This window comes from Ascaphus truei, unplaced genomic scaffold (genome assembly GCF_040206685.1).
Source record: "Ascaphus truei isolate aAscTru1 unplaced genomic scaffold, aAscTru1.hap1 HAP1_SCAFFOLD_957, whole genome shotgun sequence".
Lineage (NCBI taxonomy): Eukaryota > Metazoa > Chordata > Amphibia > Anura > Ascaphidae > Ascaphus > Ascaphus truei.
This window is the reverse complement of record NW_027457296.1, coordinates 58,870-84,221: the sequence shown is the minus strand read 5'-3', so window position 1 is coordinate 84,221 and position 25,352 is coordinate 58,870. Positions and strand designations below refer to the sequence as shown.

At 47.5% G+C, this 25,352-nt stretch overlaps 1 protein-coding gene across 9 annotated transcripts in view; it reads right to left on the bottom strand.

Moving 5' to 3' along the window:
* Window positions 1-1,576: 1,576 nt before the first annotated feature.
* Window positions 1,577-25,352, bottom strand: part of ARHGAP44 (Rho GTPase activating protein 44) — a 73,432-nt gene continuing 49,656 nt past the window's right edge. For 2 of the 9 annotated variants that reach the window (XM_075585152.1, XM_075585154.1), the window contains exons 14-22: window positions 23,601-23,714; window positions 23,077-23,168; window positions 22,531-22,711; window positions 20,418-20,435; window positions 19,305-19,520; window positions 12,291-12,722; window positions 8,500-8,633; window positions 7,689-8,039; window positions 1,577-3,311 (exon numbers count right to left, since the gene is read on the bottom strand). In XM_075585152.1, the coding sequence (XP_075441267.1) occupies window positions 3,169-3,311; window positions 7,689-8,039; window positions 8,500-8,633; window positions 12,291-12,722; window positions 19,305-19,520; window positions 20,418-20,435; window positions 22,531-22,711; window positions 23,077-23,168; window positions 23,601-23,714 (1,681 nt within the window). In that variant the 3' untranslated portion in view covers window positions 1,577-3,168. Of the gene's footprint in view, window positions 3,312-6,799; window positions 6,852-7,688; window positions 8,040-8,499; window positions 8,634-12,290; window positions 12,723-19,304; window positions 19,521-20,417; window positions 20,436-22,530; window positions 22,712-23,076; window positions 23,169-23,600; window positions 23,715-25,352 lie in introns of all 9 variants that reach the window. The other 7 variants (XM_075585155.1, XM_075585158.1, XM_075585157.1 and 4 more) reach the window with 7 other exon arrangements.

Below are 25,352 nucleotides of genomic sequence, written 5' to 3'. Positions count from 1 at the left end.
TTTGTACATTAGAATCTCATATAGTAGTTTGAACAAATACATATATACATTATTCAGACATACAGTACGCGTGATGTTTTTATGACAATATATCGCAAACCGCTTGCCGCACACGCTCGCGCATACACAAGCAATAAAAGCCCGTTTTACAAAGCTGAAAAGGATGACCATCTGTGATACTCCGCTATATATAAATACATATATATATAGTTTCTTTTTAAATTAATTTTAAGCACTCCTCACGCACATACACAGACATAAACAAGCTCACGTGGGAAACGAAAAGGTGGTTATTTTATAATATATAAAGGAAGCGGGTGTGGGCAACGATCAGTTAATATACAGTACAGCGTTCAATTCTGCGTGTCAGCTCTTTGTGACCTTGGGCAAGTCACTTTATCTCCCTGTGCCTCAGGCACCAATATCATAGACTGTAAGCTCAGCCGGGCAGGGACCTGTGTCTGTAACATTCCTGCGTGCTGCGTACCGCGCGCTGTACTGTGACTGTGACGCGCTTTGAGTCCCATTGGGAGAAAAGCGCTATATGAAATAAAGTGATTATTATATTTTTAAATGGACCTTCTTGCCATAAAACTGATGCGAGGAAAGAAATTTGGGCCGTGCGTCTCAAGATAAAACCCGAGCGCCTTTTGTCCCGTATGTGGGGAGAGGGGAGGGATATAGAAGGAGTTGGCAGGTACACCCATTATAACGAGAGGCTAAAAGCGATGCACTGAGGTGTCTGCTTCAACATTTATCACCAAATGTAACACACTTTGTCATGTTCTTTACGTCTGGGGAGGAAGCAAAAATAAAGTGTTTCGGGAATTGTGCGTTTCTCTGCACTTTTTCAGTCCGTGTACAGGTGCCAGATTAAGGGACCCGTTCAACGGCTTGTGACATTCTTAAGTGAAATTCACTCACAAATGGAAAAGGCCTCATTCATGGAGTCTGTGGGCTCTGTTGACTAAGGAGTGTTATCCCATGATAAACCCTTTCAGCACCAGGACACACTGGACAGGCCACATGATGTTACCCGGTGCCGGAAAGGTGTCTTAAATAATAGCCCGGCTTCATAAATATGGACTTATGCATCAAGCATTGTAAAAGGCTACTGATACAGTAGTGCAGGGGCCACAAACAGGTCAGGTTTTCAAGCTATGCCTGCTTCAGCACAGGTGGCTCAATCGAAGACTGAGCCACTGATTGAGCCACCTGTGCTGAAACAGGGATATCCCTAATACCTGCCCTGCTGGTGGCCCCTGAGGACTGGGGTTGGCCGCCGCTGCAGTAGTGGGTACATAGTCCAGCCTGCCAGCACAGGATAGGGGGGTGAATATATTATAGCAATTAAAAAATGCTGGGTAATAGACACAGGAGACCCCTAAATAGATAAAACGGCAGCTTAAACAGGGTGTATAATGTTATAGCACCGTGAACAAAATAAATTCTGTTAACCTCAACTCTTAGTTCTCCTGCGGCATCAATATTGTCATTTACAATGGTCTCCTCTTGTAAATGTTTTGTGCATGTAAATGTAGAACAGAAAAAAATGTGTGTGTGTGTGTATACACACACACACACACACACACACACACACACACACACACACACACACACACACACACACACACACACACACTCTACTATAAAAGAAAACCTATAGAATAAAAGCAGTTTTAACCAATTGCTGGCCCCTGTGGCAGCCAAGGGGTTAAAATGAATAAATAAAAAATATATATATCATAATAAAATAAAAATATATCTGGAAACAGCTATGCCACTTTTAAATGTGTTCACGTAGGTACATCCAGAGGAGGCATAAAGGGGTAAGAGATCTGGTTCTGGTGGTAAGAGTTCTGGTTCTGGGGGTAAGAGTTCTGGTTCTGGGGGTAAGAGATCTGGCCCTGGAAATGTAAATATGGTGATGTTCTGAATATATTCCCTGCCCACGGAGCCATACAACAATCTTAGGAAATCATTGGGTTTTTGTTTATTCCACCCACTTAAAGATGAGAACCGTGTATGGAAAGACTTAGGGTATTACTGCAGGATTTCACCCATGTGATTTTGTAGTTGAACATGCAGCTATGTACAATGACACCGAGTATGACTGCCCACTTCCATCAAACTAGGAGCTCCTTCTACTACGAGAACAGGGTCCTTTTCTGTTACATATCTGGCTTCACCAACTAATCTGCAGTTGCTGGTTCCATACTACTGACCCCCTTCAAGCGTCAACAGAAAGAGCGTTACTGGGTGGACGGAACGTCCAATTGGTTCCCAGCATCGGTGTGCATAAGAATCTGAGCAAGGGATTCTGGGAGCTGAGGCTGTGCTCCTTACAAAATGGGAACCTACTATGGCCACATATTTCGTTGATGTTGAGTATGCGGGGTCCTTATTCAGCAAGAATCTCAGTGTGTCTACAGATGTGCTGTCAACCTTGACAACGTAGTAGTGGGTACCTAATGGCTATAGAGTTGACTAATCCCAGTATAGGTGAAGGCTGGTACCCAGTGAGTTGGCGGGCGGAAGTGGCAGGCGCCATGCAAAATAAGCCGGACAAGTGTCAATACACTTTAAGCTCCGATCCATCTTAAATTCCACCCTCTCTTAGGGAAAGGAATGTAAGAGGTGGAAGTAAAGAGATACTTAATATAACTATACTGTGCAGCATTTACACGGAGCGGTCAATGAAGCGTGGTCTTTCATAACAGGAAATATATGAGGGTCATTTTCTTTTTTTTTTTAAATGGATGAGAACAACATAGCAGCAAATACCACTTTCAAAATGGCGGCGGTTTCTCCTAGACGTGACAGGAATGAAACCTTTGTGAATGAATTAGGATTCTTAACCCTCCACTGCCAGCGTTCCAGATCCCTCTGATAGCAAAGGGGTTAAGACTTCTAGCAAGAAAGAAAAATTACAGAATATTTTAAAGCGTATTCGATCTTTCCCCCCTCCCCATCCCATGTTTTCACCTCCAAATGAAATTTGGAAGGATTGCAGTTTTTAACCCCTAGGGTGCAGAAAGGGGCTTAACCACCCCGTTAAAATCCTTTATCACTGGCACCACCCCAAGTTAGAAGCACAATAGAGGATATAATACAGAGCTTGGCACACGGTTGGCTGTTGAGAACGTTGGGTGTGGAGTTTGACTAATGTCAAAGGGCCGTGCTTTCCGATTCCTCCTCCGATTCTGCTCTGCCCTCCGCCGAGCGCCTTTGCCGTTCCTGCTTCATGGCGTCGCGCTGCAGGGCTGTGTCAATCTCAATGAGGATAGACGGGATGTCAAAATGGATGATATCTGGGAGGTGTGAAAAGCAAGAGGAGAGATGTTAGGGAGAGTTGCTTGAGATCAACCAATCAGAATGCTCCGTTGGGAGAAGCTCATTGGATGTACGGTCTTGCTGCTGAAGGTGACTCCGTAGCATGGGGCTTTCATACTTGGAGCTCTGATTGGCTCATGGATACACAACCAGTTTCTCCACTGAATTACCCATTACATTCTTGTCACAATGGATGACATGTGGGAGAGAAGCAAGGAGAAGGTTAGGGGGAGCAGTCTTTCCAGCGATGCCAACCTGAGCCCAGGCCATCGTCAGATTATAATCCCATTCCTAGTGCACGCGGGTTCCTGCCCTTCTGTGAGAAACAGAGGCACGGAAACAAGGACTTGAATCTCATGAAGGTCTGGACTCAGGCTGGAAATATTGCTGCTAGTGCGTGGAAATCAAATGGAACTGAGCCCCAGGAAGTCTTGGATGGAGTTATAACAGCGTTAACAGTCAGGTCTGTCACAGTCCCATTTCACTATTCCGAGTAAGGATCTTCCCAACAAAAACTGTACATTCGTAATCAAAATCACCTAAAACTGACTCATCTGGTTCTTTGGCATCTTTAAAATTTGGGGACCGGTCATATCTATAATACCCAACCTGTCAACTCTCACTGATTGTGTGTCTCACTGATTATTAGCATCAGTTGTCTCATAGACTTCAGTAGAGGGTTATTGACAAAAGTCACAATTTTTGGACCTCCGTCCCTGTACAAACCATCACATGTTGGCTGGATGGTTAGCTCAAACGGCAGCATAATGAGTTTCTGAGCTTAATGTTCAAAAGCTCACTGGAACAGTTCCACGAATATCTAAGCATCGTATTCCAGTTGAACCTAACATTTGCCACCAAATGTCCAGTTCTTCATGGTCATATTGGTTTCCTCCATTCTGTGAATGTTTTATGTGAATTCCCTCAAAGCCTCGGAGAGAATTGTTCCTCACTGTGTCCTTTTAACCCCTTTTCGGCCAGAAATGACCAGCAATGCCTCTCTGTAATGGTTTATTCTGTGGCAACACGCAATATCTGGCTCTGCATTGAAAAGAAAGCATCCGTCACCTGTTCCCTGTCACATTTGCTGGTTTATTGGCAACGGTGGTATCATCTCTCCCGGACAGTGTTGGGTTCCTATGGCACAGATGGTGGCCTTGAAACCAGTTACAAGGTTCCATATATTCTATATGAGATGGGGATCTAATCAGAATATCCTTTCTACCAGTAACACAGGAGGGGGAGGGAGTAGGGGATGATACCTTTTATTGGACCAACAAGTAGTTGATATGTTACAAGCTTCCCATACTCTCAGGGTCCTTCATCGGGTATTATACCGAGAGGTTGGAAAGCTTGTAACATATCAACTACTTGTTGCTCTAATAAAAGGTATCATACCCCCTCCTCCTTCTCCCTCCTTTATTACTACATGGAAGACAGGACCATCATGTCTAGCCACCCTTCTTAATCTCCTCTAATGTTCGTTGGTTCCTTAAAATGACTGTGAGACATTTAAAATAGGCGGCCATACAGATTATACTGTGATTATACTGTGTGTCTCTATACACCCGATGGATCACTCATTGTGCTCACAGGTCAGTTGCTATCCCATTCCATCTCTGGAACCACCATTTTGTTGTGTTTGGCTACCAGTATATTATCCCTATGACTGGAGAACAATAACTGTGACGTCCACCCATAATTCTAGATCAGGGTCAGAGGATGGCAAACTCAAATCTATTTTGTCTGGACACTAAAAGAGGCCCTGGCTGCAGCTTCCCTCTATTCTCTGGACTGGAAGAAGGAGCCAGCCAGATGTTTCATTGCAAGGACCTAAAATGTTTAGGTTAACAAAAACTGGAAGTTTGTAAAAATGAAGTAGCCATACTCTATACTGTGCACTGTACAGATGAGGGTTGCTTAAGAACCTGGTAAATCACAAGCTCCCATATATACTGTAATACCTTTCACCCATAAGCACCTGTGAACACTGGAAGACATAATTGTGATAGGATATTACCCCAATGGTCAACAAACTCCTTATTGCTATAATAACAAGTCAAAAGCTCCATATAAGACAGTCCATTAAAGACACTCAAACATCTGTCTCTGGGACACAGGTTAGGAAGGGCTCAACCACGTCCAACTGACACAGAATGGCTTGACCACTTCCAACAGGAAACAAAAAGGACCATCAGAAACACAGGGTACAATATCCCACTCCCTCCCAATCATAACCCAGCATGTTTGTGAACGTGTTTGCCAAGCGGTCAGAGGCTAAAGCCATGCATTCTAGCCGCAGCCTCATGCAAAGGCCGCAGCCTGGGAAGAATTAGTGCTGGGATCGCACACACAGCTGTCAGGTCTCACTCTATGGAAGTCCATCTTGACTCCCCACCATTAGTGGCTCCATATGGCATCAACTGAGCCTCAGTTACTGAAGTCAAGATTATTCCATTAAACGGGCAGTTCATATTTGGGATCCTCCTCTTTGACTATGAACATACAACAATATAAATCAGTGTAAAGTATGACCATGGACTTTCACAGTGCTTTGGAGGACTCGGAATCTACGGAGATGTTCAGTATCAATAATGTTATGTTCATTTTCAGAAATGTTTCCCTAGACATGAACTGCTGCTTTAAAATATATGTTTTGAGTCCAGAGCCCTCAGATCTGACCATGACAGCTATGTGTACAAGCAGTGGATGGAGGTCAGGCCTGAGACGGAAAAGAGGCAACAGTGTAGAAGTGGTGGGCAACCAAAGCTAATAAGAGGGACACAGGTGCAGATCTCACAAACCCCCAAGACCAGCATCTTCTCCTTTAAAATACAAGGAGCCATATTAAGTGGTGCTACTCCACAAGACACATTATGGCCCATTCACGAAGTAAATATAGGCCCATATGCTGCAGAACAATTTGAGGTGTATATCCCAAGACAAAAATAACCGTTGTACGGCTTAGAGAAGCATGATCATACTGCATCTCCTACCAAGGTATTTTATAACCATTTCCCCATATCTGCATCAGTAAACTAGTTTTCCTTCACGTGTGCAATGTCTGCCAGGTACAGGATGGTATAAACCTCACTGGCTAATGATCTAGTTCAGGGGAGGCCTCAAGGGCCACCAACTGTTCAGGTTTTCAAGGATATCCTTGCTTCAGCCCAGGTGGCTCAGTCACTGACTTGTTGGTGGCCCTTGAGGACTGGAGTTGGCCACTCCTGATCTACTTGGCCAAGTTTTGTCGCCTTGATATGTAGACCCCAAAGAGTATAGCAATATGAAGATTGAGATACAAATGAAACCGAAGTCATGACGCTTAGGTGTTAAAATGCTGGAGGGGCCACACACTGACCACTTGGGTCGACACCTGCTCATTAACCCTTTTAGTCAGTGGTTGCTCAACACCGTCTTAGCAAATGGTCAAGGGGGGCATGAGGCGGTCGGAGCTCCGGCTTACCAAGAGATTTCCCCTCACACATATCCAACACAGCGCCACTCACGTCAAACGGCTGCGAGGACGGGGTCAGGAGAACGAGGGGGAAACAGAGAGGACACAACAGAAAACAAAATCTGCTTAGTGCTATTATTTGGGGGATGGAAGGGGTATGAAGAGATGGGCAGGATTGGGTCTTAAAATACAGGAAAAACCCCTTAACTGCCAGAGAGACGTGTGAATTATCAGTGTGTGGTGGGAGAATGTTTCACCGGCCAAACGTGTAGCGGGCTGCAAGGTGGGTCAGTACACACGTGTAACGTGAAGTGTTCTGGAGCACTGATCGTTGTATGTGACACGGTGTTAAGTATTTCACAGCTAGGTACATGAAATGCAAGAAACCATCTCGACGTGTGTGATTGCTAACGGTACTCCGTGCCGCTGCCGCCCGCGGTCACGCGACCGTAGTTGTGGTGGCATCGGAGGATTAATGTGGCGGGTTATCCCATTTGGAAGCTTGGGCCCCCAGTAGCAAGATTGCGGCAGACACCATCTACGGCGCCACGGACGTTTGCTTCTGTGACCGCGACGCTGGAGACATTGAGTCTTGCTACATTTTCTTCTATATATTTTAATGCCGTGGCTCTCAACTCCAGCCCACAAGGACCACCAACAGGTCAGGTGTGAAGGAAATCCCTGCTTCAGCACAATCAGTGGCGCAATCATTTTGAGCAAGCCACCTGTGCTAAAGCAGGGATACCCTGAAAATCTGACCTGTTGGTGGCCCTTGAGGACTGGAGTTGAGAACCACTGTTCTAGTGGAATAACAATACATTACACTGATACATACAGCAGTGTACACATCTGCCCCAGGTCTACAGAGTGACCGCGCTAGGGGCGAGAGACTACCTACCTGTAGACATGCTTTCCCCAGGAGACAGGCCATCTAGGATGCTGTTCTCTGCAGACTGAGGGCTGGATGCAGACTGACCAGTGGTGGGAGGCTGGGGAGGGGGCAGCGAGGGTCTCTGCCTTGGCTTTGGGGTGGGACGAGATTTGGTTAAAGTGCTAGTTAGCGGAGGGGGAGATGAAAGATTGGGGGTAACAGCCAGGCAGCCCTGGTAATTCAGTCCATAGGGCGAGGGGGTGCTGGGAGGAGTAGGGGAGAGGCTGACAGGCGAGGGCTGACCCGTGGATTGGTCGGATACTACACCCGTCTGGCTGTACGTAATCTTGGGTGGAAGTGGCGCCAGCTTCTTGGACACTGCGAAAAAAACACAATACGCAGATTGAGAGGGAAAGCTGGTTCTTTACACAGAAGGAGGAAGGCTGCCCTGGGTCATGGGTCACCAACCACATCTTCCAACCTCATGATTTCCCACAGCAGAGCAGGTTGAATCATTGGGAGGAAATCCCATTAGTCTACGGAGACAAATGATTTTTTAGAGGGTGATCCTATGCAAGTCTGTGGCGATACATCCTTTCTTAAAGTGGGGAATACCATAAAACTCTCTGGATTATGTCTACGAATGGAGGTTACAACTAGTTATCCTTCTAACAGCCATACCCTACTGCATTCTGGTGAAGCCTTGAGCAATGGGGAGATGAGCGTAGACATGTAGATGATAAAAACTGGTTAGCAATGCATCTACAGAGGTGGAGAGTCCCACGGCCCTATTCTCCCATCCTGTACTGGTTCTGGCGAAGCAGATTCCTGCATGTACCTTTCCGAAGGGAATGAGGACTTTGTTCTGTGGAAAGTTGGCTCAGACCCATGCCACCTGCAGACACCATGTGACCAGTACTGGGACTTCCTTTTGGTCCAGACACGGGCGAGAGCTCCTTGCTTTTCAATGTGCTGAAAAAGAAATAAGACATTAAAAGGAATACTCTCCAATGGATCCTGCTCTCCCCATTTTCTCTGGGAATTACCTCAAACACCTTCAAATCGGGGTCTCTCAGAACCTCCAGCCTTCTATGCACCTGCCCATTATCCTGCCCTTGAGTGACTTCCATTATTTCTATATGCCGGTAGCTACATGTACAATTTGTACTATTTCCCAGGGGAAAAAGCTACACAGCTTGAACTGAACTTTTCCCAGTGCCATGGGAGTTTTGTAGAGAAGAGCAGATCATTGTATTATTGCACAGGTATTAATAACATGACCAACACTGGTAAAAATTATTTTGTTTACCCTTACTGGTCAAAATGTCCTTAGTACTCTTTAGCCAACAAATTCTCATTACTGCAAAGACGTTGCTAAAAAAAAACCCACCTCTCTAATTCTGATTTTGCATCAGGTCTGGTAACTATAAGAGAAAAGCTTGACGACACTCCTTCAGGTCAAGAAAGTTCTCCTTTCATGAAACAACTCGAAGTTACTCTAATTCATTTTGCTGCCTGGAGTCAGGACGTGCTAAGTGGTTCTAACAAATGGGCACGGTGTCTGAGGGCACATGTAGATAAGGGAAGTGACTCGACTAGAACGAGGTCACACAATAGTTTGCCCAGAGGGAGCACTGCTAGCTCCTCTGGCACTGGAACATGACTTTGGCCAACTCACTATCTCATTGTGGCTCACGTCTCACAATTAAATGGTGTGGCCTTCAGGGTAGGGAATGCTTATACAAACGGAACTGTTGGATGTCACTCTCAGGAAGGATACGCTGCTGGCTGTTTCCTTTCATTTGAATCGGTGTGTCTTTGGCTTCTAGTTTGTATAGTAATATGTTGCATTCACCGAATCATTCTAAAAACAAGGCGAACTGTACAGGAGGTGACTATCATTTTGGCAAGCCTCGCTTTGAATAAGGAACAACCGGGATATCCCCATTTCATTATTGCCGTGTAGCTAAACGGAGATATGACCCAATTTGTCATCGAAAGGCTCCATGTGACTTTACACCCGTCATACCTCCAACATGCCTCCACCTCCCGTTCGTCCTCTCTGAACCTTTCATGCTATTACTTTCTGATGTCATGTCTAAATGAGGCATCAGGAACCAACCAGTTTCTGTGCGGTTGAGTCATGCTGAAGGAGTCATTTTGTCTTTCTCATAGAGAAGGGAATTATAATGTGATGTTTTGAAACGCTTTAGTGTATTGAAAGCTCCCAAATTCTTATGTAGATCTATTTAGCTTGAAGCCACATGAATGCTGTGGAATCCAGCACTGAAGATACTCAGAGAATCAGCTGCCAACATGTGCAACGTGGTCTGTCTAGCAAGCCCTTCCAACATAAAGGCCTCCCCACGTTATAGTGAGATAGCAAGCCCTTCCAACATACAGGCCTCCCCACGTTATAGTGAGATACCAAGCCCTTCCAAAATACAGGCCTCCCCACGTTATAGTGAGATACCAAGCCCTTCCAACATACAGGCCTCCCCACGTTACATTGAGATAGCAAACCCTTCCAACATACAGGCCTCCCCACGTTATAGTGAGATAGCAAACTCTTCCAACATACAGGCCTCCACATGTTTATAGAGTGATAGCAAGCCCTTCCAACATACAGGCCTCCCCACGTTATAGTGAGATAGCAAGCCCTTCCAACATACAGGCCTCCCCACGTTATAGTGAGATAGCAAGCCCTTCCAACATACAGGACTCCCCACGTTATAGTGAGACAGCAACCTTCCAATATACAGGCCTCCCCACGTTACAGTGAGATAGCAAGCCCTTCCAACATACAGGCCTCCCCACGTTATAGTGAGATAGCAAACTTCAAACATACAGGCCTCCCCACGTTACAGTGAGACAGCAAGCCCTTCCAACATACAGGCCTCCCCACGTTATAGTGAGATAGCAACCTTCCAACATACAGGCCTCCCCACGTTATAGTGAGATAGCAAGCCCTTCCAACATACAGGCCTCCCCACGTTATAGTGAGACAGCAAGCCCTTCCAACATACAGGCCTCCCCACGTTATAGTGAGACAGCAAGCCCTTCCAACATACAGGCCTCCCCACGTTATAGTGAGACAGCAAGCCCTTCCAACATACAGGCCTCCCACGTTATAGTGAGATAGCAAGCCCTTCCAACATACAGGCCTCCCCACGTTATAGTGAGATAGCAAGCCCTTCCAACATACAGGCCTCCCCACGTTATAGTGAGACAGCAACCTTCCAACATACAGTTCTCCCCACGTTATAGTGAGATAGCAAGCCCTTCCAACATACAGGCCTCCCCACGTTATAGTGAGACAGCAAGCCCTTCCAACATACAGGCCTCCCCACGTTATAGTGAGCTAGCAAGCCCTTCCAACATACAGGCCTCCCCACGTTATAGTGAGACAGCAAGCCCTTCCAACATACAGGCCTCCACATGTTATAGTGAGATAGCAAACTTCAAACATACAGGCCTCCCCACGTTACAGTGAGACAGCAAGCCCTTCCAACATACAGGCCTCCCCACGTTATAGTGAGACAGCAACCTTCCAACATACAGGCCTCCCCACGTTATAGTGAGACAGCAAGCCCTTCCAACATATAGGCCTCCCACGTTATAGTGAGATAGCAAGCCCTTCCAACATACAGGCCTCCCCACGTTATAGTGAGATAGCAAGCCCTTCCAACATACAGGCCTCCCCACGTTATAGTGAGACAGCAACCTTCCAACATACAGTTCTCCCCACGTTATAGTGAGATAGCAAGCCCTTCCAACATACAGGCCTCCCCACGTTATAGTGAGACAGCAAGCCCTTCCAACATACAGGCCTCCCCACGTTATAGTGAGCTAGCAAGCCCTTCCAACATACAGGCCTCCCCACGTTATAGTGAGACAGCAAGCCCTTCCAACATACAGGCCTCCACATGTTATAGTGAGATAGCAAACTTCAAACATACAGGCCTCCCCACGTTACAGTGAGACAGCAAGCCCTTCCAACATACAGGCCTCCCCACGTTATAGTGAGACAGCAACCTTCCAACATACAGGCCTCCACATGTTATAGTGAGATAGCAAGCCCTTCCAACATACAGGCCTCCACATGTGATAGTGAGATAGCAAGCCCTTCCAACATACAGGCCTTCCACGTTATAGTGAGATAGCAAGCCCTTCCAACATACAGGCCTCCCCACGTTATAGTGAGATAGCAAGCCCTTCCAACATACAGGCCTCCCCACGTTATAGTGAGATAGCAAGCCCTTCCAACATACAGGCCTCCCCACGTTATAGTGAGATAGCAAGCCCTTCCAACATACAGGCCTCCCCACGTTATAGTGAGATAGCAAGCCCTTCCAACATACAGGCCTCCCCACGTTATAGTGAGATAGCAAGCCCTTCCAACATACAGGCCTCCTCACGTTATAGTGAGACAGCAAGCCCTTCCATCATACAGGCCTCCCCATGTTACAGTGAGATAGCAAGCCCTTCCAACATACAGGCCTCCCCCCGTTATAGTGAGATAGCAAGCCCTTCCAACATACAGGCCTCTCCACGTTACAGTGAGATAGCAAGCCCTTCCAACATACAGGCCTCTCCACGTTACAGTGAGATAGCAAACCTTTTAATTACCTAGTCAGCTTGGTTCCTTTGTCTCGAGCACAGGAACAGCTAAGCCACGGGGGTGAGGCTGACATTGCGGCAAGGCTAGAGGTGCCAGATGGGTCAGTTTTGGTTAGGACGAGTGGGGTTTTGATGTAGAGGGGGGAGATGTTAGGCTCGGAAGCATGGGGTTCAGTGAGGGAACTTTGCTTAGTGAGGTGTAAAAAGCAGGGTTTGGGGTTAGAGTTTATGTCAAGTTTTGGAGGGGATGGAGGCAAGGTTTGGCTGTACCCAGCCCACCGATAGGTGGAAGGGGCATCGGGCTTGGTAGATGGTGGAGCTTTTGGAGGGTGAGGATGGAGGGTGAGGTGCTGTGAGCATGGGTATGAGAGGGGTCTTTCCTCTTCAGGGGAAGGATAGCTGTAACAGGAATCCGACCACTGGGGCGAAACCTCGTCTCCGCTGTACTCGATGGAGGGGTGAGGAGGAAAAAGGGAAACACGGGAACACAAAACAAAACAGAAAAAAAAGAGAGCAAAAATATTTGTACAAGGAACAACCCAACAAGAGAGAAGAGAGAGAGAGAGAGCACGGAGAGAGCACGGAGAGAGCATGGAGAGAGCACGGAGAGAGCACGGAGAGAGCATGGAGAGAGCACGGAGAGAGCACAACGCAACAGGAAGGAGGACAGAGACTGCGACAAAGCCATTCGGTCTGCGTGATTCACACGAGGCAGCTTCAGAGCTGGAGATGAAGCGTGAGGACAAGGGAACAGACTGAAACACACACGTCAGACACAGAGTACGGCTTTGCAGAATGAGCCAACAAAGCACATTCACAAGACATGCAATACAGCAATGCTCCAACAAAGTACAGTATCATGTGAAGCTACTAGACCAATCTATGGTAAACGACCCTACCAGCTGCTTCGGGGAATATAATGTAGACAAAGTCCATTACAAAGGAGATGAGTGAACGATATACATTTCACATAGAAGACTTAGGCTGCACTTCTAGTGCCGGCGACAGCAACAAAACAAATGCATTGCTGCCGTCGCGTGCACTATAGTAAGCGCGACGGCTCGGTCGCGATCGCTGGAAGTCATCTCAATGTGATTTTTCCAGCGACCGCGGCCTGACGTCGCCGGCGCTATTAGCGCAGCCTTAAGAAGGGCTGGATTTGAAGGTTTGTTTCCCGAGTGTGTTGGGCCACTGTAAGTAAAACACAGATACAGTGTCGGCACAGTGTGTAAGCACGAGAAACATGGAAAGAGAGCAATCAAAGCACAGTGTGTAACAACCATACATATGAACCACAATAAGTCCAACACGGAGCGCAGTGTGCAAATGTGGCACTACACACAGGAGAACAAACGTACAAAAAGGAGAGGGAGGGAAAAAAGGGGAGAAGGGAACACGGAATGAATCAAGGGGGGCAACGTTTCGAGGGGTGCGCCCCGTCTTATGGCCCGTTCCCCCGATCTTCCGTTAGGACCTCCCTTACTGACAGACAGTACAGATATAAAACGAGTAATGTCCCAAAATAGAGGGACGTGCACAGTTCCCATTTGCACACTGTATTGGACTTCTTCCTGTTCACAGTTATTGTGTTTACACACTGCGCTTTGGTCTCGGTCCGTGTTATTGTGTTTACACACTGCGCTTTGGTCTCTGTCCGTGTTATTGTGTTTACACACTGCGCTTTGGTCTCTGTCCATGTAATTGTGTTTACACACTGCGCTTTGGTCTCTGTTCGTGTTATTGTGTTTACACACTGCGCTTTGGTCTCTGTCCGTGTTATTGTGTTTACACACTGCGCTTTGGTCCATGTTATTGTGTTTACACACTGCGCTTTGGTCTCTGTCCGTGTTATTGCGTTTACACACTGCGCTTTGGTCTCTGTCCGTGTTATTGCGTTTACACACTGCGCTTTGGTCTCTGTCCACGTTATTGTGCTTACACACTGCGCTTTGGTCTCTGTCCGTGTTATTGTGTTTACACACTGCGCTTTGGTCTCTGTCCGTGTTATTGTGCTTACACACTGCGCTTTGGTCTCTGTCCGTGTTATTGTGTTTACACACTGCGCTTTGGTCTCTGTCCGTGTTATTGTGTTTACACACTGCGCTTTGGTCTCTGTCTGTGTTATTGTGTTTACACACTGCGCTTTGGTCTCTGTCCGTGTTATTGTGTTTACACACCGCGCTTTGGTCTCTGTCCGTGTTATTGTGTTTACACACTGCGCTTTGGTCTCTGTCCGTGTTATTGTGCTTACACACTGCGCTTTGGTCTCTGTCCGTGTTATTGTGTTTACACACTGCGCTTTGGTCCCTGTCCGTGTTATTGTGTTTACACACTGCGCTTTGGTCTCTGTCCGTGTTATTGTGTTTACACACTGCGCTTTGGTCTCTGTCCGTGTTATTGTGTTTACACACTGCGCTTTGGTCTCTGTCCGTGTTATTGTGCTTACACACTGCGCTTTGGTCTCTGTCTGTGTTATTGTGTTTACACACTGCGCTTTGGTCTCTGTCCGTGTTATTGTGTTTACACACTGCGCTTTGGTCTCTGTCCGTGTTATTGTGTTTACACACTGCGCTTTGGTCTCTGTCCGTGTTATTGCGTTTACACACTGCGCTTTGGTCTCTGTCCGCGTTATTGTGTTTACACACTGCGCTTTGGTCTCTGTCCGTGTTATTGTGTTTACACAATGCGCTTTGGTCCCTGTCCGTGTTAGGTCTCTGTCCATGTTATTGTGTTTACACGCTGTGCTTTGGTCTCTGTCCGTGTTATTGTGTTTACACACTGCACTTTGGTCTCTGTCCGTGTTATTGTGTTTACACACTGCGCTTTGGTCTCTGTCCGTGTTATTGTGTTTACACACTGCGCTTTGGTCTCTGTCCGTGTTATTGTGTTTACACACTGCGCTTTGGTCTCTGTCCATGTTATTGTGTTTACACACTGCGCTTTGGTCTCTGTCCGTGTTATTGTGTTTACACACTGCGCTTTGGTCTCTGTCCGTGTTATTGTGTTTACACACTGCGCTTTGGTCTCTGTCCGTGTTATTGTGTTTACACACTGCGCTTTGGTCTCTGTCCGTGTTATTGTGTTTACACACTGCGCTTTGGTCTCTGTCCGTGTTATTGTGTTTACACACTGCGCTTTGGTCTCTGTCCGTGTTATTGTGTTTACACACTGCGCTTTGGTCTCGGTCCGTGTTATTGTGTTTACACACTGCGCTTTGGTCTCGGTCCGTGTTATTGTGTTTACACACTGCGCTTTGGTCTCTGTCCGTGTTATTGTGTTTACACACTGTGCTTTGGTCTCGGTCCGTGTTATTGTGTTTACACACTGCGCTTTGGTCTCGGTCCGTGTTATTGTGTTTACACACTGCGCTTTGGTCTCGGTCCGTGTTATTGTGTTTACACACTGCGCTTTGGTCTCTGTCCGTGTTATTGTGCTTACACACTGCGCTTTGGTCTCTGTCCGTGTTATTGTGTTTACACACTGCGCTTTGGTCCCTGTCCGTGTTATTGGATTTGCACACTGCGCTTTGGTCTCGTTCCGTGTTATTGTGTTTACACACTGCGCTTTGGTCTCGGTCCGTGTTATTGTGTTTACACACTGCGCTTTGGTCCCTGTCCGTGTTATTGTGTTTACACACTGCGCTTTGGTCTCTGTCCGTGTTATTGTGTTTACACACTGCGCTTTGGTCTCTGTCCGTGTTATTGTGTTTACACACTGCGCTTTGGTCTCGGTCCGTGTTATTGTGTTTACACACTGCGCTTTGGTCTCTGTCCGTGTTATTGTGTTTACACACTGCGCTTTGGTCTCTGTCCGTGTTATTGTGTTTACACACTGCGCTTTGGTCTCTGTCCGTGTTATTGTGTTTACACACTGCGCTTTGGTCTCTGTCTGTGTTATTGTGTTTACACACTGCGCTTTGGTCTCTGTCCGTGTTATTGTGTTTACACACTGCGCTTTGGTCTCGGTCCGTGTTATTGTGTTTACACACTGCGCTTTGGTCCCTGTCCGTGTTATTGTGTTTACACACTGCGCTTTGGTCTCTGTCCGTGTTATTGTGTTTACACACTGCGCTTTGGTCTCGGTCAGTGTTATTGTGTTTACACACTGCGCTTTGGTCTCGGTCCGTGTTATTGTGTTTACACACTGCGCTTTGGTCTCTGTCCGTGTTATTGTGTTTACACACTGCGCTTTGGTCTCTGTCTGTGTTATTGTGTTTACACACTGCGCTTTGGTCTCTGTCCGTGTTATTGTGTTTACACACTGCGCTTTGGTCTCTGTCCGTGTTATTGTGTTTACACACTGCGCTTTGGTCTCTGTCCGTGTTATTGCGTTTACACACTGTGCTTTGGTCTCTGTCCGTGTTATTGTGTTTACACACTGCGCTTTGGTCTCTGTCCGTGTTATTGTGTTTACACACTGCGCTTTGGTCTCTGTCTGTGTTATTGTGTTTACACACTGCGCTTTGGTCTCTGTCCGTGTTATTGTGTTTACACACCGCGCTTTGGTCTCTGTCCGTGTTATTGTGTTTACACACTGCGCTTTGGTCTCTGTCCGTGTTATTGTGTTTACACAATGCGCTTTGGTCTCTGTCCGTGTTATTGTGTTTACACACTGCGCTTTGGTCTCTGTCCGTGTTATTGTGTTTACACACTGCGCTTTGGTCTCTGTCCGTGTTATTGTGTTTACACACTGCGCTTTGGTCTCTGTCCGTGTTATTGTGTTTACACACTGCGCTTTGGTCTCTGTCTGTGTTATTGTGTTTACACACTGCGCTTTGGTCTCTGTCCGTGTTATTGTGTTTACACACTGCGCTTTGGTCCCTGTCCGTGTTATTGTGTTTACACACTGCGCTTTGGTCTCTGTCCGTGTTATTGTGTTTACACACTGCGCTTTGGTCTCTGTCCGTGTTATTGTGCTTACACACTGCGCTTTGGTCCCTGTCCGTGTTATTGTGTTTACACACTGCGCTTTGGTCTCTGTCCGTGTTATTGCGTTTACACACTGCGCTTTGGTCTCTGTCCGTGTTATTGTGCTTACACACTGCGCTTTGGTCTCTGTCTGTGTTATTGTGTTTACACACTGCGCTTTGGTCCCTGTCCGTGTTATTGTGTTTACACACTGCGCTTTGGTCTCTGTCTGTGTTATTGTGTTTACACACTGCGCTTTGGTCTCGGTCCGTGTTATTGTGTTTACACACTGCGCTTTGGTCTCGGTCCGTGTTATTGTGTTTACACACTGCGCTTTGGTCTCGGTCCGTGTTATTGTGTTTACACACTGCGCTTTGGTCTCGGTCCGTGTTATTGTGTTTACACACTGTGCCGACACTATTCCTTCACTAGTGTTTTTTGTTTTCCGTTGAAGTAAATATCCTGTTTGGGCACATCCACCGGTTCAGTATTAAACCCCGAGTGCTGGGAACCTAGTTTGGTTTTTGTGTGGATACTTTTGAGGGTCTTAGGGTCCCTCTCCTGTTCCCGCTGCACCCCCACTTTCTATCTGTATATTTATATATAGATTGATTATCTCACAGTGTCACCTATATCCTATACATTCTTTTTTTTACACAGTATATTTACACCACACGGGCGATTCACAATCATTTCAATCTTTTTCCGAATGTAAAATATGGCGTCTCCAAGATATGGCGCAACCCGGGGTGGAGTAAACAGCATTTTTACGGATAAAGGAATTTTTCCGGAATGTATTTTTTCCTTTCCTCTTCTTTACGTGGAATTGACACCCAGAAAAGCACAGGCAGCCCCAGAAGCAGATGGGTGGGACAGTCAGACGCATGCAAGAGCTAAAGGGGACGTATCTCCGGTGGAAAGGGGGTGCGTGCAGGGCCGCTTTTAGGGGTGGTGGATGGGACAATTTCTCCAGCCGTGACCATATAAATCTTCTCTAGGACTAGGGCTTTGAACAACCCCAGTCCTCAAGGGCCACCAACAGGTGGGGTTGTCAGGATATCCCTGCTTCAGCACATGTGGCTCAGTCTTCTGAGCCACCTGCGCTGAAGCAGGGATATCCTGAAAACCCCACCTGTTGGTGGCCCTTGAGGACTGGAGTTGGTCACCCCTGGCTTCAAAGGATTTTGGAATGGGGCCCACTAGTTTTATCCCGGAGTGGAGCCCACTCGTCGGAGTCTGATAAGGGTAAGGCGCACCCCTACTTTCGGATTCCCAAACCCACTGTTGGACTAACTTTTTTTTATGCACACACCTGGCTCAGCATAGAAAGGGCCCTTATGGGGCAGACCCTCCAAGGACCCCCGTGAGCGAAGGACAGGGACTGGTTTAATGGGTTTACCGTCACAAACTGAGATCTTTAACTAAAAAATAAAAAACTACACGTATAGATCTCTCTATATTTTTTGAGGGGTTCTACAATCTTTATCTAACGTCTTTTGCCCAGTTGTCGGGTTTTGGTTATTTTGTACAGTAGTTATACGGCCATCATTAGCCAAACAGGTAAACGTTAATTAGCGGATTATAATTCATTCTGTGAGCCAGAAGAAAAAAAAAACAAAGATAATATTCAATTGTTTTTGGGGTGGGATACAGATAAGTAAACGTTGACCCTTAGGGAAACATTGTCATAATAATACGAGCCTTGTAGGGGGGGTGGGGGGGGGGGAGATGGAGCCCCATCCCCTTCCATTCACGGCAGTGGGGGGTCTGTGGCGACCACGTCGTTCGCGATCCCGGAAGACCAGTATCCCGTCAGCGACAGGGTTAAGGGCAATTGGATCTTTCTAAGAAACCCAATAAGCCAATTACACTGATAAGTTGACCCGCAAGTCTGGCCTTGCTTTTGGTTTAAAGGTTCTAGACATCGGGCTTTGGTCTAGACATCGGGCACGGCCCTTCTACTATTTTGTAGGACAATCGGCCAATGGGAGGAGCCGGCTGTATGGAAACCTAAAAGCGGTCTTGGGTTTGGGGGTCCTGGCTGGGGTGGTTAGAGAGAGGCAGGGTGGTTGGATGCAAAGCTATGGTGGTAGCGTGGAGAGCAGTCCAGTCTTACCTTGTCCTCTCGGGACCTGGCTGTGAGCCGCTACTGGGAGGAGTAGGGGAGGGAGTTTCTACCGACAGGTCGGGATTTGGTGACTGAGGTGTGGCTGAGGAATCGAACGGAGGAGGAGCGGGGGGCTGCATGGCAGGCGGGGTGGAGGGGCCTTTGCGGACTAAGGAAGAACCGCGCCGGGCTACCCAAGAGGTGTCCATCACCCTCACGCCCATGCTAAGGGGGGAATACAAAGACATCCGCTTACCGTCTCTACAAGGGTGGTTAGGGAGAGAGAGAGAGACTGAGCAAGTATATCAGTACAGACAAAGTCTCCCACACAACAGATGGAAACCAAGGTTAAAAACAACAAAAACCGTAAACATACATTGCCTTCCAAAACCGTACAGCTGCATTACACGTTATGAAAAATCTCTAAACATGCTGCTGCTTACAGCAGTAATGAGTATGATGCTTGCAACCGATCTTCTGTTTAGAGATTTTGACCGGAACCCCCCTATAAGATAAGTACAGCTTATTTTGCGGTGACACAAACACAGGGGTGCCTGTCAGAGGATATGTCTGGAATACCTTTCTACATACTACAGGTTAGAGTTTTGATTACAGGCTGGCAGGGGTGGCATAAATGGCATGCTGGTTAGGGTGATGGCCTTCACACAACATCTAGTGGGCGAATTCCCTACCACGGGCCCTCACTTAAACTTCTCAGGGAAAAAGACAAGCACCAACTCCATCGCTGCTGGAGAGGTCTCCGACGTGGCCCTTCAGCTGAGAAAGGAGTCCAAAGCACCAGGGGCTTGTCAAACTCACACGTTAACCCTTTCTCTTCCAGAGGGGTGGACAACGCATGGCTATGAGTCGCTGCCCCCCTCGCTTCCCTCCCCCCCCTCAGTTAAAAGCTTAAACTACACCCCGTACGGGCCAAAGAAGGCCACAGCTTTCTCCAACAACATAATACCACGGAGACCGACCACATGATGGTGTGTTCCAATGAACATGGGAGTGTGCAAAACGTAGACATTATGAGGCAGGGAAGCGAGGGTGTGTGAAGACACAAATAATAGTGTCACAGCGCACACCGGCGCGGAGCGGGATATAGGATGTATACTCTACCTTTGTATTTTCCTAAGGCTGCATGGACAGAAACACAGAGAATATTAGTGGGAACGAGAAGGCACAACAGAAAGACGGGTGAGAGATGCCTGGTGTGTGTGTCCGGGAGGTAACACGGTTTCAATTAGTTTGCTGGAGATACATTTCTTATTGTTTAACGGGTTAGTCCTGTGGAAGGTAATGGTGGAAGCTGGAATGTGTAAGAGACAATCCTGACTTTTAAAGGGTAACCCTATTGAATTCTGTGGGGTTAAGTAGTGTGTGTTCTTGACTTGAAGAGGGTTGACGTCTACAGGGCAGAGATAATGAGTCATCTTAACCAAGAGGTGCTAGGCACCTTAGAGCCCATTCAAGGGATCGTACCATGAAGGCACCTTCAGGCTTAGCACGGCTTGGTAAACATGACCATCGCCGCCCTACTGGCTGACTAAATGGAAGAAGAGGGGGATTCACTTCCGTTACGAACGGGCTGACATTGGAGCAGCCGCCTGATCAGCCCTTGGGAAAATGACGTCTCTGGTACAGATGTAAGCCAACGTCATTGCAACCGCCGGCGGGCTATTCCCGACGCACCCGCGGGAGAAACAGCCACTGCTCTGAATCAGCTGCGCGCAAGAAGGGGGCGGAGAGGGGGACGCGCCAATTCACCCACGGGAGCCATGACGCTGGCTACATCTGTACGTCAACAGGCTCTCTCTGGCGCGACTCTTCCCCTGATAGGCAAAGGTACTGTGCCAATCTGGGCGGTGGCAAAGGCTTGGAGTCCACTTCATAAATCAATGCCTCAATGAGTCCAGAACTGGCGTATACCTAAACTCTTGCCATGCCAGGGCGGGCGGACACATAACCTCATATGTGCCTCATGTTTCCACCCTCTCGTCCTTTTAGATTGTCAGCTTCTTGGAGTAGTCGCCTCCTTTCCTGTCGTTTCTGCCATAAAGCCATTTATCATTTCCCTGCCTTTAAGGCTGAAACGTTGTTGGCGCGTTATAAATAAATGACCGTATTTGTTCTCGCGGGGCGTGGAAAGAGGATACAGTGCCACCCCTCCCAAAAATCTACTTGAAGCTGAACACATCATGTGAAAGGCAGATCAGTTGCAAGCACAGCTCTGTCTTCATTGCCATAGAGATTTGGATACATGACTTGCTGCCGTATCATGGAAACTCTGAGGCTGCTCTCCCAGAATCCTCTGCTTCTCTCGTCCTCACGGTCTATGGTCTCTCCCTTCTCATATGAGGGAAGTGACATCATTGGGGCGGAATTAAAGCTTCATCCGACCCGCCATATTGTTCTATCCCAGGCAGCAGGGATTTTTCCCTGCTTGGCAAGGTTCCGGAAAGTGTAGGAGAGGCATAACAGACGCCCTTTCACAAAGTAAGGACATTTTATGTTTTGCTTTGTTTGAGAAGAAGAGGGGACTGAAGCTTTCAATTAAAATAATGAAAATCAAAGCTTACAAAATGGAGGATCAATTGTATTTGTTGAAAATAAAGAACGAAATAAAGTACATTAAAGGATTCTCACAGTCCTTGCTACCCTTGTGTCATTAACGCCAAACAAAAGGGCCTTCTGGTCGCGAAGGGGTTAATATGAAACCTTAATTGGCTACATGGCCTTTCAATGAAAATTCCATAGGGGTCTTCATAAGAGATGCACATTATTTAGGGGAAAACACATACAGGGACATATTTACTAAGCAGTGCTACTCCAGAAGACCCCTTCCAGCATGGCTTCGGGAATATGTCCGTGAATGTCTTCCATCGCAGAAGGTGTCTTCTGGAGTAGAGTAGGACTTCCTAGTCCATATGGCCCATCATGTCTTCCCAACGCTTAGTTTCTAGCCTTCTTTCTTCTACTGGTTAACATGTACTAGCGCAGGAGAGGCCAACACCCGTCCGCAAGGGCCACCAATAGGTCAGGTTTCAAGGATATCCCTGCCTCAGCACAGGTGGCCCAATCAGTCCCTGCTGAAGCAGGAATATCCTTAAAAGCTGACCTGTTTGTGGCCCTTGAGGACTGGGGTTGGCCACCCCTGCTCTATTGCAACACCCTTGACCTATGTCGGATATCGACCACCCCACACCGAGAGGGTAAGATAAAAATGATATACCCATCCTTCTTGTAGAACTCCAGCATCATGTTGTCCGTCGCGACACTGAGGGGTCTCCTGGCCGTGTCGTGCTGCTTCCGGTCACAGTGCTCCATGTCGGGGGAGGGCATGGAGCTGTAGTTGGCGTTGTGGTTGGTGTGCACGGGGCTGCCGTAATTCCCCGTCACGTTAAACTCTATGTCTGTGCAAAGGTGGGAGGGTAAAGATGGCGCCAAGTTATGGAAGAGTCTACACTACACCGCGATGCAAGTTCTGATGTAGCGGGGTTCATGGCTCTCTCTGTTCAGACTCTCTCATGTATGGAGCATTACAACGCCATTTTGTATCCCCAGCAGGGGGTGGCACCTTTGGAGCTAAATATCCTCGGGAAGCAGGGGGTCCCCGGAGCTGAAATGAATGAGGTTCAGCTCCGAAGACCCCCTGCTTCCCACCTATAATATGTCTTCTATAATATCTCTGCCAAGCGCGGTGCATACGGCGGGCGCTACACAAACCGCAGTCCCCACTACAACACGCAATGTCTAACATAAGAACACGCGCACAAACCTCCGGGGAAGAACCAATCGGCGTGCTGGATTATGGGTTCAATAATCCCCACGATTTGGAGAGACACCGTGGTCATCATCTCGGTTATATTCCTGCCGCGGAAAAGAGAAACAGCGTAAAAAGACGTAGGACGCGCGACAGCTGGCGAGGGGGCAGTCTGCGCGGAGGGAGCAAGTGAACTATAAACAATGCGCACCGCACGAACAAAACGCCCGGTGTGTAAACATTTGGGAACCGGGATAAGCAAATTAAGGATACGTGCGCGGAAATAATGGCGGAGGTTACAGGGGTCACCGCCGGCCGTATACTGAATTTATTCAGTGGTTGCCCAATAGATTTAGCTGCTGGAGCTGTAAATCCACCAATCAGTTCCTCGCTACTAAATATGCGATATCGCTGCTTCCCTGTGCTAGTGAAGAGGTCATCTCCATTCCCATGAATTGGACTTCCATCTTCTCCGACCCGGTGGGGAAGCAGCTTGGCGGCGTATTGAATAGGTGCTTATATTGGCCCTCCACACCTACCCTTCTGCTTGTGGCCAGAGAAGGTTGGGTCCCAGGACGATCGCCATGTTACCGGGGGTCATCTTGTTCTCGTCCTGATACTCCGTTGACCTGGCCAGAAATTTGATGACGTATCTGGAGGAGGGAATCACAATAATAAGGAACCAATTATCCGCGCGTGTTAAATTGGAGACGGGAGGAAGCTCGCAACAGTGGTGGTCAATTGGGGCAACATCCTTCACCCAAACACTTAACCTGTTTGCTGCCAGGCAGATCTCCAATACAACTTCAACTGACTTTATGCTCATACAACACATCTAAATATATAAATATATTCATTTGGGTCGGAGTTATCGCAAGAAGAATGACCATCATTGGACAAAGACGGTACTGGATTGGATGCCAAGAGAGAAAGACGACGACCAAAAGTAAGATGGGAGGATGGAATCAGACAATGTGTTGGAGCGACGTGGAGAAGAGTCTGTAACCGCAGGACCTGGGAGATCATTGGGGAGGCTTCATCCAGCAGTGGGGAGACACGGGCTGGGGAGATTGATGCTATATTTATTTGATACATCACGCAGAACACCAGCACGATGGACAGTCAACTGTAGCAAATATGTGTATTACAGGCATACCCCGCATTAACGTACGCAATGGGACCGGAGCATGTATGTAACTATGTAACACAGGCATACCCCGCATTAACGTACGCAATGGGACCGGAGCATGTATGTAACTATGTAACACAGGCATACCCCGCATTAACGTACGCAATGGGACCGGAGCATGTATGTAACTAAATAACTACAGGCATACCCCGCATTAACGTACGCAATGGGACCGGAGCATGTATGTAACTATGTAACTACAGGCATACCCCGAATTAACGTACGCAATGGGACCGGAGCATGTATGTAACTATGTAACTACAGGCATACCCCGCATTAATGTACGCAATGGGACCGGAGCATGTATGTAACTATGTAACTACAGGCATACCCCGCATTAACGTACGCAATGGGACCGGAGCACGTATGTAACTATGTAACTACAGGCATACCCCGCATTAACGTACGCAATGGGACCGGAGCATGTATGTAACTATGTAACACAGGCATACCCCGCATTAACGTACGCAATGGGACCGGAGCATGTATGTAAAGCGAAAATGTACTTAAAGTGAAGCACTACCTTTTCCCACTTATAGATGCACGTACTGTACGGCAATCGTCATATACGTGCATAGCTGATGTAAATAAGGAGTTTGTAACAGGCTCTATAGTCTCCCCGCTTGCGCACAGCTTCGGTGCAGATAGGGAGCCGGTATTGCTGTTCAGGACGTGCTGACAGGCGCATGCGTGAGCTGCTGTTTTCCTATTGGGCGACATGTACTTACTCGCGAGTGTACTTAAAGTGAGTGTCCTTAAAGCGGGGTATGCCTGTATTTAAGAAACGCCCATGTTTCGAACCTTCATCAGGGCTCTTTGAAGTGAATGAGATATGAGGTGTCTTTTGGCACAGACGGTGCCTTATGAAGTAACACCATTTAGTCACATGGTCCGTTACGCCTCATTCACTTGTAGGCGTAAGGTATCTTCCAGCATGGAAGGTGCTTTATGGAGCAGCACTTAGTGAGAATGGGCTCAAGTGCTCCGCAGACATACAGCGTCGCACACCATATGCCACGGGGCGTTTTCTCATGTTCTTGGGGGCGTTCCCGTGTTGCCATCCACCGCAAACGAAACCCCTTCCGTTAACCGTTACCGGAAG